The sequence below is a fragment of the Pomacea canaliculata genome, linkage group LG14 (assembly GCF_003073045.1).
Source record: "Pomacea canaliculata isolate SZHN2017 linkage group LG14, ASM307304v1, whole genome shotgun sequence".
NCBI lineage: Eukaryota > Metazoa > Mollusca > Gastropoda > Architaenioglossa > Ampullariidae > Pomacea > Pomacea canaliculata.
Window position 1 is genome coordinate 14,467,871 of NC_037603.1, and position 15,146 is coordinate 14,483,016.

The 15,146-nt window shown below is 34.2% G+C and overlaps 2 protein-coding genes across 7 annotated transcripts in view; one reads left to right on the top strand and one right to left on the bottom strand.

Moving 5' to 3' along the window:
• The window catches only part of LOC112555873 (multidrug resistance-associated protein 4-like), a 38,619-nt gene extending 30,575 nt beyond the window's left edge, over positions 1–8,044 (bottom strand). For 4 of the 5 annotated variants that reach the window (XM_025224434.1, XM_025224435.1, XM_025224436.1 and 1 more), the window contains exons 1-7: positions 7,856–8,044; positions 4,295–4,405; positions 3,657–3,774; positions 3,005–3,220; positions 2,483–2,572; positions 1,955–2,118; positions 1,246–1,371 (exon numbers count right to left, since the gene is read on the bottom strand). In XM_025224434.1, the coding sequence (XP_025080219.1) occupies positions 1,246–1,371; positions 1,955–2,118; positions 2,483–2,572; positions 3,005–3,220; positions 3,657–3,774; positions 4,295–4,405; positions 7,856–7,929 (899 nt within the window). In that variant the 5' untranslated portion in view covers positions 7,930–8,044. Of the gene's footprint in view, positions 1–1,245; positions 1,372–1,954; positions 2,119–2,482; positions 2,573–3,004; positions 3,221–3,656; positions 3,775–4,294; positions 4,406–5,557; positions 5,577–7,855 lie in introns of those variants that run through there. The other variant, XM_025224438.1, reaches the window with a different exon arrangement.
• Positions 5,579–13,508, top strand: LOC112555878 (mannose-6-phosphate isomerase-like). Of its 2 annotated transcripts, none has more exons than XM_025224443.1 (8): positions 5,579–5,606; positions 9,653–9,780; positions 10,133–10,333; positions 10,994–11,135; positions 11,580–11,765; positions 12,030–12,203; positions 12,539–12,750; positions 13,005–13,508. In XM_025224443.1, the coding sequence occupies exons 1-8, from the start codon at positions 5,591–5,593 to the stop codon at positions 13,218–13,220; spliced, it is 1,275 nt and encodes a 424-aa protein (XP_025080228.1). In that variant the 5' UTR covers positions 5,579–5,590; the 3' UTR covers positions 13,221–13,508. The 2 variants fall into 2 exon arrangements, with proteins under 2 accessions (XP_025080228.1, XP_025080227.1); XM_025224442.1 differs by lacking the exon at positions 5,579–5,606 and adding an exon at positions 8,073–8,481.
• The last annotated feature ends 1,638 nt before the right edge of the window (positions 13,509–15,146 follow it).

A 15,146-nucleotide genomic window follows, 5' to 3' on the forward strand; every position in this document is an offset into this window, starting at 1 on the left:
AAAATTTTAAGAAGTGGGGAAAAAATAGTTTAAAATAATTTTAGTATTACCAAAAAACATGCATGCAGATGAAATAAAAACTACATGCTACATACTACATTTAGTAATTAGTGGCATTTAGTAATTTTGGTATTATTTCTTTCTCCTCTTAATGTGTCAAGAAAGCACAAGCAAAATCTATTATTAACATGCAGGGAAAAAATGCAAAAGCAAGCAATAATTGAATATGAAATGAAGACAAAAATTTAGAACTTTTGCAGCATCTTTTGGTCAGGGAAACATATATTTACGAACAAGCACTAAAGTCAAAGACTTACTGTACCATCTAGAATCATGTAAAGGTAAGTTACTAATTCTATTGCTTAAGATTTTTATATTATGTTTTATATATTATGTTCTTGGTATTTTTTTTGTACGTAAGTATAAAATATTTTATCAAGGTTAAATGTTGCTTATATGGAGTTAGTTACACTGTGCTTAATGTCATGTAAAGTCACATAATGCTAATGGACTGCGCTTCTTTTGCAAGACCTTTTTTCCAGCTCTGTTTATGGGCAAAGAGAACCTGGACAAAGCCTTCTAATACCCTCCTCTGTTATTTCTACGGCTAAGGAGAGTCAAAATTTGTCAGTAAGCAAGAAATTGAGCAAAAATGAGTTATTCACTCAGAAGTTGATTATTAGTAACTTGTGATGAAACTAGTCCTTTTAAATAATTGTGTGAAGTGGTATTAGTGAGTCAGGATGGATTATCTTACCATTAATGGATTATTCTATCAATTGTTACTTCAATGCAATCAGCTTAGAGATTCAAAGCTTATATTTAAAAAAATGCATGAAAACAAACTCTGATCATAATTTATCTCATCATCTCTATATTTGTGTATCTGACAGCAGAAGATGGTGAAAATTTTCACATGAAACTTTTTGAGTCTAAAAACAACTTTTTGAGTCTATTACATTTGCAGTTACAAGAGAAAAAAAAAATCATAGGAAAATATAAATTATCAGCCTTTGAAAATTGGTCAAAATGTTTATCATCATCAGATAAAAGTGATGCATATTTTGCTTTAGGGAGGAGGGAGAGTAAGACAATTTCAGCATTCTATGAACACTTTTCATGTTTATCTTTGTTGGTTTGTGACCTAACATCAAGAAAATTGTGAAAAGTATTCGTTTTAAGTTTGCAGTTTAAGACTGCATGAAAAATATGTTTTGAATCAATATAAAAACCCAGTGATCTCACCTGCGTAATTTTTTAACTAGGTCTCCAAATGGCTTCTCCCAACAATACATTTTTATGACTCTCATGCCAGCAATGATTTCATTCATCACTTTCACACGTTCATCAGTATGGATGGCAGTTTTCCTCCTGTTAAAAATATATATATAGAGACATGATGTAAAAACAAATCATAAACTTGGTGTAGTATTAGGGGAGGGCATAGCTAAAGGTAAACATGAATGCCAATGTTCTATTCCTATACTTCTTTGTGATAAAAAGGAGTCTATAAACCAGCATAGAAGTAAACATTCTTGACCCAGTTATGTCAAGTTATCAAGCAGGATTTCTATTAAACTGAAAATAGGTGGGTGAATAGGCACTACATCACATAATGTGTAAGGAGACCTACTTATACCAGAGTAACAACCATGCACAAAAGTAATAATAATGTTTATGAAGCTCATTATCTCAGTCAAAGGTGGACTCATTGCACTGAACAAGATCACAGAACAGTAACAAAGATGTAGAAAAAGATTAAAAAAATGTAAAACTGTAAAAACAAAGAACAACGTGAGATAACAAAGATTACAGAATACTTTGCTCCTACTGTTTTCATTGGGCTTAATGAAGTGAATAATAATAATTTACATTATCAACCTCAACAAAGATAAAAATATAACTAAATTAAGAGATGCAGTGGTCACAGTTTATGGTTTCAAACTATATTCACCTGAGTTTAGAAAACAATTTTCCCATGGTCCCTTGAACAGGCATAAGCAGCAGTAAGACTGTAAACCCAGCCAGTACTGATGGTCCAAGTTCATGCCAAAGTATAATAAGCACTGCTATAGCCTGAAGTGGCCCAATCCAGAGAAAGTGGAGAAAAATAACTGCCTACAAAAAAGTTGCAAATAAATCTGTGGTTATCAAAGCTACAGAAAACATGCAATACCACTTCCAATAAAAGTGTTCAAGAAGTCATTATAATAGATTCATGTCATCACATGTCTTCAGACTTTTTAAGTTCTTAATTTCCATGCTTCAAAGTGATGTGCTTAATTTTCCATGTACAGTCTACAAAACTTGATAGAAGTTTTGATGTTCTGGTTATCACAAAAAATCCTACATCTGATTATTACACATTCTGTCAGTCCTTTTAGATAAGTAACCTGCCTGATGGTCTATCATAATATATGTATAAACATCACTAAGTCAGTACAGCACATCATCATAAAGAAAGTTTGTTATTATGTGTTACCTGGTCAAACCGATTAACATCATTTGACATGAGGTTGACAATTTGTCCTGTTGTTGTCTCTCCCAATGCGGTATTACTCAATTTTAAAGCCTGTCAATAAAGATGAAGTTAAAAATTAATAGTAGCATCACAGCCTGATATGAAAAAATGTATGATATTCCTACCACTTATGTATGCAAAAGCCTAGAATAACAAGCTGCAAACCTAAATTGTTTCTTTTAACAGATAAATATAAAAACCAGCAACAAAAGCATTCACCATAGCATGGCAGATGCATTATTAGTGATTGCCATCCAAGCCAAATGTATAACTGTAATATATACATTTCATTATAAGTACTCTGAAAAGACTTTAACTCTCACAAGACTTTAACAACTTTTTCACTTATAGATTTGCTGTTGCATACGCATACACACTGCAACCAGTCTAGGATAACTAAAGTAGAAGTAATAATAAGTTTTTTGGGAAAGCCCTCCTCGACTTCCATGAAGATTTTCAAACTGAAAATTTTCTGACACCTGCCTTTTTGTACATTAGAGAACAGCAGGCCACTCGCATCTGCATGCCCATTCGTGTAACAAAGAAGAAGTATGGATGATGTGTGATTGCAATTAAGATGGCACACAAGGATACACCTGTAGCATACAGGTATGCTTGTGACATGGGCATGTCACTACTAGGGGTGAAATAACGAATCAGACCTCCTAGCAGCAAGGGCTGTACAACACGAACTGATTCCTGTGGCATTAAAAAAAAAAATCATGAAAATAAATCAGATAACACACCAGTGTTATTATTTACAGATAAAGCTAGCCTTATAATGCCATTTTTTATTATTTATAATGAAATATAGTTATAACTGAAGTTTTAAAAAATCCATTACCATAATATTGTTTTTGTTAGTTTATTCCTTTTAATTCCCTGGCCCTGCCCACTGCATTCATCTTCATAACACTTTTAAAATGAGTTATCTGGATAAAGCAGATGTTTCTTTTATCATTTATTTTAATTGAAAGGAGCAGAAAAAGGCTTAGTCAGGAATAGTTGAAAGACATTATATTCTATTTTGTGCTTTCGCATTGCCTTCTTTAATAAGATAAAAAGAAAATTTTCAATATGTCATATAAATTTATTACACAAACATCTTAAAGTGCTATAAATATTAAAATATTACCTCAATAAAAACTATAATTCCAAGAAGCATATACTGGGTGCCAAACAGCCGCATCAGTGCCCTGAGAAGACTGGGTTTTCCTCTTCCGCCATCCTTTTTCACTTCCTTCATCCATTCCCTGAAACAGTAGCACAGAACGACACCATAAATCATTTGAAGGCAAATGCATTATTAATGCATCCAACAAGATCCATCTTTTCTTCATGAATAGCTGCAAAGGGACCCTTAGAAGATTAAAAAAAAAGTCCTTTAAGACAATACAAATTTTGTGTCTCTGCATATATATGCAAAAGCAACTAGAACAATGATCTGTTCTGTTACATCACTTAGATGTAAAGATAATTGTTTCGTCCAACTTCTATAGCTTCATGATTTTTTTTCACAATTTAATATAATTTTTCATAATTTAAATTTCTGAACAAAAAAATTAACAACCTAAAATTTTCTCTCAAATTATACTAGTGTTTAAGCCAGTGACTTATTATTAATATCTTAACAGGGTGAAAATCCCGGTGTCTTGCTGAAGCAATAGGTACTCTTTATATGAACTAATGCAGTAAATTATAAGATATCTAACCAGGAAAATGATAAAATTTTCAGATGAATGTTAATTAACACATCTTGGACATTGTACTAACCTTTCAAGCTTGGTACCGAGATTCTCTGAAGAATCATCAGATGCAACATTGAACATGTCATCCTTATTTAATGGCTCTTTCTTCCCTTTCTTAAACAATGGATTCAGCCAACTGAAAAAAGAACAACTCTAACAGTAATTCACATGAATCTTCTAGTAAAGTAGATCATCCATTGCCAAATTCATTATCAAACTAAAAGCAAAAAATGTCCAATTGATAAGCTTTGAAAGTAAACTTCCTATTCTATATCCATATAGTCCACATTTACATATTCATATGATTTAAGATTTAAGAGTCCATGTTTTTTTAAAGGTCATTTGTTATTTTAGACTGAGCTAAGGACTGCAAGAAAAAAAATTTGCAATTTCTTGACACACTGGCAAATATGCGTGCATGCACACACACATATTCTCCCCTTTACATATGCAATTTACACATATTGCCTGCAACTACACACAATTTGAGTACTGGTATACAAAAGTTCTTGAGATGTTTGCCAACACACATAATGCAGCTAACACTTTCCGACAAATGACATATCAACAATAGCAGTGTGTGTCACTTCTGCTTCACTGTCTTCTTTGCCAGTTGCTTACAAATCATTTTAAGTTTTTGCAGTGCGAGAATTGGGCAATATTTCAACACACTAAATAGTATCCATTCCATAGAAACAGAAACTTAATAAATTTTAAACTTAAATTTAAAAATTGATTTTGTACTATGATTTGATGAAGCCGTAAGTGCCAGAACACGTTTTTCACTTGTGATGTCTATTATAGAGTTTATAGTATACACTGTCTATCAAACCATTGTTTGTATCTGGCATAGATCTATCATTCTTGATTGCTTCAGTACTTTTTAAATCTGTCATACATAAATTTTCTATTATTAGTTCTTACTTGTTTTTGACTATTATTATTTTTTAGTTATAGTACACAAATCACACACACAACCACTGCACCCAAATACCACACACCTATGTTTCAACCAATTAAATGACAAAAACATCTTATACTGTAAACAGCACTGACAGAAAATACAAAAATTGTCAGTCAGGGATGACATACAAATTAGAAAAAGATTTTTAAAAGTAGTCAGCATCATCTCAATGTCAGATAGAGAAAAGTAGGTTATTCTAGACAGCATGACCTAGATAACACTAACAGTGCTGTCCTTCAGTCTCTCTTTTCTTCTGTGACAAAGAGTTATTTAAGTCTGATAAGCAGACAATGACCACAGAGACCAGATAATGAGCACAGAGACCTTGAAGGAACATATTCACAACAGCTGCTATGTATGATGAATCATTATCGTAAGTATATTTCACATAAGAATGTTCTATCCGAGCTGAACTTATGTAGAAACTGGTGAGATTTTCTACTCTCCTATACAAAAGTGTATGCTGACTCATATCCTGCAACAAAGTTCACAGAGCTGTACTTGGGTCAGAGATATTTACTGTAGATTATTAGATTATGCTACATTAGGAAGGCTATTCCACAAAAAAAAAGGGCAAATGTATCACTGGTTCTCTTGTTATGCTGAGTTTGGTGCATACTAATAAGCACACAGTGAATTCCACACTTAAGTACATTAAGTTATGTGAAATAAAACAGCAGAAGATTACCACTCACAATGGTATGCCCACAAAAACTGCATGAAAAATCTACCGATCAATATAATCAAATCACAACAGCTACACTTTTGGTGAAAAGACCAAGTATTATAGTTCTTTTTTTTTTTTAATATAGAATTACTAACAAGTTCTCACAGCATAATGAACCAACAGATGTTATTTTGATGGGTAAAACTCCAGCTAGACATAAAAAAGCATAAACACATGATGAGACATATACAATATCTGCACAAAGGTTTCAATACTGCTTGAGCTATTTTTGTATGTACTTTTATGTCAGGTGACCTCAATCCCTGTAGCACATCTACTCCACTGGATAAGAGCATGACACATCACAAGTGACAAAGGGCACTTCAACACCTGGTAAACCAGTGAATGCCAAATGTGGAATATGGGACAAACTTTTAGTCTGTTTAGGAAAGTATATAGTTTATACTCATGAGCATAGCCTTACCAAGTCTTATCAGCTTCTTATATTTATAAAGCATTTATCTCAACTTTATGCAACATCATTATCCCCACCACAGACCAGTCATAACAAACTTGTTTGAACTGAAATAAACCAAGAGAATAATTGATAGTACAGAAAGGTAGAGTGCTAGAGAGAGCACACATTTTTCATGGATGTGGTGATGGTGGTAATAATGAAATAAGTGTCTGAAAATCATCTGTTCCATATTAACATCATTACAACAAGTTACTGGAGGTGGAGGAATAAGTGCTAGCTCTAGTACAAAAGAGTTTAAAAAGTAATTACACAACAAAATTCATTATGGTACATAAAAAAACATTTATAATTATCCTATTTTCAGGCATTAATTTTAGAGTCATCAAAGAGAGAAGCAGAATTTGTTTATTTGATAGGAAAGTGCTTCTACTTAAGGTGAACAGGCGTTTCGGGGGCGAAAGCGGGACATGCGCCGATGATGGTGTCGTCACCGTCAAAGAACGCCGAATCAGCGTACGGTATTCCGATTTTTAAAGACAACCGCAACATTTGATAGACTTGCCAGAAAGCCAGAAAGCGGGACATTGGGCATCCCGCCCGATGAGCAGGCGGCCCGAGGTCAAAAGAGGGACGTCTGGTCACCTTATTCTACTTACCAGTGACTTCACACTCTGGACTTTGAAGGGGTAGGAATAAGAAAACTTAAAGAAAATCTCCTACAATCACTTCTATAAGCAGGTGTCACATGCAAAGAGTACATCTAATAGGATATTTAATCCAGGCCATATATTTCTTACTAGTGACAAGATATTTAACCCTGCACTAACTGCCTATCTGAACACTAGGAAGAATATCTCTTAGAAAATTCACGAGGAAAGTTCACATCTACTTTAAAAAAAAAATTAAAGAAATCAAGTGATAAACTAAGAGCCTTTTTAATTAGTGCCATGATGTTCTATACATACACATGCATGCAAGGAGATCCACTTTCAAAAATTCTGAATATAACCATGTGAATCAGCACATTTCTAAGTTAAAGCAAAAGGCTTTGATCTACTAACCACAAACAGTACAGCACAGCACAAGCAATAACTATATTTCTATCATATTATATATCATAATAAATAGCTTCTAGTACCATCTGCATGGATGCAAGAAAGTAATGGTACATAAACCTCTGCATCACTGTTTGACCACTTGGTTTGACCATCAATGGAAAAATTTAACTCCAGCATGGATTTTGGAATGAAATGGAAAATGAAATGGTTAGTCTGTTATGTAATATATAAAGACTGAACATTTCATTTCATATGAACTGATTAGTTAGTTAACATTCTGCATATTCAAATGTAATTCTTTTATGCTTACTTAGCTTATTTGGGTACAGTTATAAAAACAATGAAAAGCAAAAGGAAATGATAGAATAGTTCCAAAGTGATATAAAATTAGTCATCAACAATTATAAAATATGACTCACCAAAAAAATGCCTTTGAAAAAATGTTCGCGGAGAGCATTGGATTTGGATTGAAATGTCGTAGAGATTCATCCATTCTGACTTTTTTGTTTTTATATGTTTATGCTTGCAGCTCACATACTCCTGTCACAGAGTGGTCAGCTTTACTGTGTGAAGAGCTAATATATCGTCGTCTGCCGCGAACTCCAAATTTGAGTATTTTACGAATCGAGCACTTTGACGTTAATGTAGATTAAGGATTAATGTTTGCGTAAAATGGAATTTTCTAGTATATCTAACCTCCATCATTTTAATTGTTCACAGATGTTTAAATATCCGTATTGTAAAACTCAAGATGAATATTCCACTCTAGTGCACTATTTTCTTCATATTTCTGTGGTCGTCTATGAGTAACGCCGAAAACAGCAGACGACAAACAGTGGGTCTTCCTTAGTCACAAATGAATCACAAAAATGTATTTACAAAAATAATTGTAAGACTAACTTTAAATGTAGATTTCTGCATCTTTTTTCCTTCTTCATCCAGGTCTTCATCTTTTAGTAAAATACCCCTGTAGTCTTGTATACGAAACTAGTCTAGTCACGTCACTGGACTCTACGTTGTTTAGTCAACATGGCGGAGCCGCAAGGTAACCTCTTGTGTCAACATATTATTTAGTTATAACATGCATAATGGTTTGTAATTAATCTTCAAAAAATAACTTCCACCTTAAAAATTGTGCCTTTCATTATGATATCTTCTACTTAAACACCATAATCATTAGAGAATAAACATAAGACGAATTTCTGAAATTAACAGCTAATTCTGTGTTATTGTCAATACCACGATCAGTATTACAGAGAACAGTCATTAGCTTAGTTATAAACATCCGATAATAAAGTTTTTGGTTCGTTTCCTGTTTAACTAGACGACTACATGCACAGACTGCGCATTACTAATGATAATAAAATCTTTCCATTCCCTGCCAGATTTCTTTTCCCTCACCTGATTAGCATCGTCACTTAATTACGTTCAGACTCAAAGCTGGTCAAAGTTAGAGACTCTTATGGCGCAGTAATCACTGAAATGGGTGTTGTTCTGCTTCATGTTTAACTGTACTACTAATTGCATATCATATTTGTAACTTTTAAAAGAATGATGAAATGTCATGTACTGATGTGAACAATTCACTAAAAAGGCTGCTCCTTTTTTTATCTGTGTACTCCGTTAAGCATGATACATGTGATTTATAGCTATACAAGGAAGTTACTATATTTCAATATATATTACTACTGATTAAAGCTAAAAATGGTCGGGTGTGTTATATCAGTACATTCACTCACTTTGCTTTATTTATAAGATAAACATTATGTAAAAGAAACCCAAAAATTAAGATGATAAACTGTCTCTTTGGTAGAAAATAATACTGATTATTTTTAGAGGTGATGCAGTTATTGGGGGACTACATGCTGTTGGCTTCTCCTCACCTCACCCCTGCCAAAGCTATATTTTACTACCCAATGTTTTTAATTGTATTTTTCATATTGTTTCGTCAAAATATGTTGGATAGTCATATGATCAACTGAGAAAGCAATTTAGAAATATGATTTGAGTATGTCTTGTGCCTAATCATTCCACTTCAATGCATGAGTTGAAATCAGCATTTTAGAAAAGTCAAAAGGATAAGTATTTCCAATGGTCCCATTGGAAATAACAACAGCTTTAATTTGATCCCTTAGTGGGATTGTTTCTTCTACAATATTTTTATTGTTAACAAAGAACTTTTTGATTATATTGACATTGTATTGTGTTTCTTGCAGTGTTTGAGCTGCGTTGTGGTGTGATGACTTATGCATGGGGCAAAATTGGTGCTGATAGTGAGGTTGCAAAACTTAAAGCCAGTGTTGATCCCACATTTAAGATTGACCCCACTGAAAAGTATGCCGAGGTAAAACAATTCTTGTCTTTTCTGATCACTGAATTTTCATAATCTCTTAGCATACATGTGTGTGTGTGTGTGCGTGCAAGTAAAAGAGAGAGGTGCAAAAATACTGTTATCCCTTTTTAATGCTGTATTTATAAAGCAGTGTTGGATCAAATATCTTTATTATTTTATTTGTAAAAGTAGCAATTTTTCTTAAGTATTATATTTATTGAACATTATGTATGGATAGTAAGTAATAGTTATACTATTAGTGAGTGCATGCATGAACAACATGCTTACAATGGAGGGAGCAAGAGGAAAACAAAAGAAATTGGTATGCATTAGTATCTTATAAAATAAAAATTTCTTTCATTAGTTGTGGATGGGAACACATCCCAACTGCCCATCCTATGCAGTTAGAAAAGGGAAAGAGGATGTGGCACTACTAGACTGGATTGAGGCCAACCCAGACAGTCTTGGACAGAAGGTTAAGGATTACTTCAAAATGAAGCTGCCATTCCTGTTCAAAGTGCTATCAGTCAGGACATCACTTTCCATCCAAACTCACCCAAATAAGGTATGTTGCTGTATTTTCTTTATCAAAACCTTTGAATAGATTAAAATATGCTTCTTTAAGTAGACAAATATGGGCAAACATTTTTACATGACGGTTAGTATAAACTTTGCCAAACTTAGACACATTCATCTTTATTTGTCCTATTAAAAACAGCTTTTAAAAAAAGTTTGTTAACATGGGTTTTTTTTTTAAAGTGCATAAATTATTAAAATGGGACAAAGCTATCCTTTAGATCAGTGGTTCTCAAAGTATTTCGGACTACGGACCACTTTACTTAAGTAAAAAATATGGCAGACCACCAAAAAATCAGTCTGTACTATGAATTTCAAATTTAAACTGCCACATTTGTTTCATTACAATTCAAAACTAAATGTCCTTTTTGTGACAGTAGTATAGTAATAAGTTGACATAAAACTATGTACCTCGTTATTTGTAATTAAAATGGTAATGCGAGGAATGCATCACTTTAAACATCACTTTGCTGACATATGACGACTGCAGCCACGGACCACCTGACCTATACCCACGGACCACACTTTGAGAACCACTGCTTACTTCAAATGTTGTAAAAGAACAAAGTGTCTACTTGTCTAACACAAAATTAGTGAATATAGAAATGGCCTGATAGTGATGGAAAATGTGTGATATCTTTTCTTGCAGGCAGATGCTGAGGAATTATTTAGGAAAAGGCCTGACTTATACAAAGATGACAACCATAAGCCAGAGCTTGCTATTGCTCTGACCCCTTTTGTTGGGCTTTGTGGTTTCCGTCCTATTACCGAAATTGCAGATTACTTTCAGAGTAAGAAAAACTTTCATTAGCATCCATTTTTTGTGCTTGATATTTAGATCTTAATACAGAATTTTAAAATGAAAATTTATCATCAAGCATCTGGTAAAAGGGCAGTCCGGTGGTGCAACAGTTAGCGCCTGTCACCAATACAGTGAGGGTTGGCTGCCCTGGGTTCGGCTCTCGTCTCGGGCATCTGTTTATAGGGTTGGCTGCCTTACCGTGATATAGCCTTAGTTGCTGACGGCATAAAAAAACCAATTTCCCCTCTCCCCCCCATCTGGTAAAAATCTTTAAGTACCTCAATGCTTATTTATAGGTTGTTTTTATATGGCATTACAATAACTAGTACTGTTCCCTTTTTTTCCATCTTGCCACATTTTGATCACTTGAGTGTTTCTCCATTCTCTTTTATACTTATATCATAGTCATTATTATTATTGTTTTTTTAATTAGGAATTGAAGAACTGCGGAATGTTGTGGGACCACAGCTTTGTGTAAAGCTTATGACCAACAGCCGCAGCTTGACTCCCCAAACTCACTGTGAAGCTATGAGAGCAACATTTTCGGGTCTTATTGAGAAGGAGAAGGAGACAGTTAAGATTGAGCTAGAAAAACTTGTGAAAAAAGTCCAAGCAATGAGTGAGTTACTTATATCACATGCGGACATTAATAAACTTTTGCTTCAGCTCACAAATCAACTTGAAAAGAGTACTTCTGTTATAGATACAAATGATTTTATAATTCTTGATCTGTAATCAAACAACTGCTATGATGTAATTTTAAAGTACTGTGCCACAGTTAGCTGTACAAGTCCCATTTGTCAGAACAGCAAGTGTAAGACAACCTTTAAAAAAACATCAAAGCAATTTTTTGTTGTGAAAGTATTTGTCAAAAATCTTGCAGAGAAGAAGGGTGAGGATATATCACCCTACGTTGGTGACATTTTGTTGAAGCTGCATGAAGAGTTTCCTGGGGATGCAGGGGCATTTGCCATTTATTTCCTAAACGTTGTGAGACTGCAGCCAGGAGAAGCAATGTTCCTGCGGGCAAGAATCCCACATGCATACTTATCAGGTGGTAAGTGGTCCATTTTGTGTCTCTTTAGAGATTGAAAAGGGATTCCTGTGCCGCCAGAAGTTAGTCATCCATTCTGCCACTAAGCATGGCAAGAGGCAGTGTTAGTGAAATAATCAGTCTTGAGATATGGAATGGAGACTATATTTTAAAAAAAATTATTGGTGGGTGGTGGAAGGCATGATCCATTATTTTGTGGGGAAACAGTTTAAATGATTTTGAATTCTGCCCAAAATCAGGATCACATTAAGAAGATATAATAAAAAATAATTATTATGATGAAACCTGGAACAAGTCTGTGGCAGACAACGACAGATGAGTAACCACTTTCATTGCAGACTGCATGGAGTGCATGGCATGCTCAGACAATGTTGTGAGGGCAGGACTGACTTTCAAGTATATAGACAAACACACGCTAGTCTCAATGCTGGACTATGTGGGCTACCCGATGAACCGCATGAAATTTGTTGGAGTGGAGGATGTAAATGACATCACAGTTACCTCCTTTCATCCCGCTGATATTGTGGACTTTGGTGTAGCAAAATACGAGGTAGGATCATTTTGAATTCCGTTACAATTGCTGTTCCATTTGCACATTATCATAATTATGCTAAATAGTAAAGAATTCATGATACTGGATTAAAAGATTTCCCTGTTCACTAAACTGAGTACTATATCACTTCAATTGTAAAACTCAAATATGTTGAAGACAAGCATATTTTCAATAAAGTTTTTGTCAGAAATGTAAAATAAAATTTAGAAATTAAGAAGTACACTTGTCTGTTCATTCGTTTTTATCTGTAGGCACCACCTAAAGTGAAAGAGTTCCGAATGGCCCCTTTACAAAGTGCCAGCATCTCCATTGTCATACAGGGAAAAGGAAAGGCTAGTAACAGTACCCTACCAGATCCCATTGAGCTGCGTCGTGGTACTGTGTTTTTTATGGCTGCCATGCAGGAGGTTACCATAAATCTTGCAGACGAGGGCATGCTGCTGTTTCGAGCATATTCTACAATCTAATAGTAACTAGCATGATGTTGATGCCATTGCCCTTCTAATAAAAACAAAGCCTGGGATATACTTGATAAGAATCATTGCTGTGCACTTGTGAGCTGTTTATGCCGAAAAGTCAGCATTGCCTATTCTCTTTAACTGCAATGATCAGTTTAAATTTTATATTTGTGGGTTGCTCTTTTCTTTAAGACTTTTCATGAGCTTGAGAGTGTCTTAGATGGGCATATCTTTCTTCTCAAATGAGTAGATGCCTTTTATTTCTAGTCTTGAAGTAAAAGTAAGTCAGCAATAGCATGTGTACATGTGTTGATTTACTGATGTTGATTGTTCCCTTAACATTTGTAGGTTTTGGTCATCAAGGCCATGATAAGGCCCTGGCATTTACTGCTGTAGTAACTTTTAGACTCTCTTTACGTTACAAAAAATAGTTATTATGAAAGAATGACTTATACTAAATAGTTAAACATCATTCTAAAAGCAATGGTGAATCCTAATGAATATAAGAATAATGAATCCTGCATCAGTTCTGAAATTTCACCATTTTGTAAATCTAGAAGAGCTTAGGTCACAATATGTTTTCTAAGATTTCTGGCATAGTAACCATCATTAGAAGAACGACTTGCGTTACAACAACTCAAAACACCCCACTGATCTCATCTTTATCATCATTCATCCTTATTAAGGGAATGAAGGGCCCATGCTGTCTGTCATGATAGCATGGCATGTTGTCCTGGCCAGCTTCTATAACCATGGTTTTAAGAATTGCAGGTTATGTCAAGAAAATGTTTAAAAAAAATATCTTATAAACTTTGCTGAAATCCTGGTCTAGTGGAAGTAATTTGTATTCGCTTTTCACAATGTTAAATATTTATTGTGAATCCTTGTACAAAATAGCTTTCTCTTGATGTCACAGAGGATAGGGACAGAAATATTTTCATTAACATTTGTTGAATTGCGAATTGTGTTCCAGACAATCTCATATAATGCTTCTTAGCAATGTTAACTTATAACAGCTTGTGTACTGTGTACTTTGAAAAAATGTATCACTGTGATGATTTAAGGTAGACAGTTCCAGCTGGACTGAAAGCACTTTATAAACGAGCATATAAAAACACACCTTTCTGTGGTAGCTGTTAAATGCACACACAACACAGAGTAAAGGAAACCGGAGTACCTGAAGAAATCACTGAGAATCAGTCATGTAAACAGATGTCACATCCAGAGAGATGTCTCAGCCAAGATAAAAACCTACAACACCCAATTCTCACTGGTGACAGGCACTTTAACCACTGCGCCAACAATCACCCATGGAGCATGTGCTGAGCATGCATCTATGCACATCTGTATGCATTTGTCAGGTGTACACATTTTCTGAAATGAGAAAAGAGCAAAGCGATAAACACTAGGATAATGAGCAACAATCTCAGTTTTTTTTGTTTTGTTTTTTTTGTAAATATATATAAGAATCTGGAAGGGTTCTGGTTAGTTCTAATTTGCACTTGGCATCACTTCGAGGTTTCTACTGTTAATTTATTTAGATATTAACCTTAATATGGTGATGACCATTATTTAAACAATCTTAAAATGTACAGATTTAATCAAAGATAGTACTTATTATTCAAGCATTTAGTGGTCCTTGTACTTCCATTTACTACCTGTCTTTTTATTGTTTTTTTTTCTTCTAAGAGGGTGTTTACTGTTTTTTTTCCCCATAGGTGTGGGTGCTATTTCATATAAAAGACCTGACAAAGTTCTAAATATGAACACATATTTGTATGAGGGATCAGCTATGTGACAAATTTTAAAATAGTATTTGGTGTACATTGTGGGCTCAGAGACCCAGATACAATGTCTTCTCCACACCTATCACCTGTTGCTTTGTTTTTTTCAAAAGGATCTGCATACATTTTGACTCGGTACAAAGAAAATTTT

Coding starts and splice junctions, on each gene's coding strand:
- LOC112555878 (XM_025224443.1), top strand. Junction 9,781..10,132: donor CCACTGAAAAGTATGCCGAG/GTAAAACAATTC, acceptor TTCTTTCATTAG/TTGTGGATGGGAACACATCC. Junction 10,334..10,993: donor TCCAAACTCACCCAAATAAG/GTATGTTGCTGT, acceptor CTTTTCTTGCAG/GCAGATGCTGAGGAATTATT.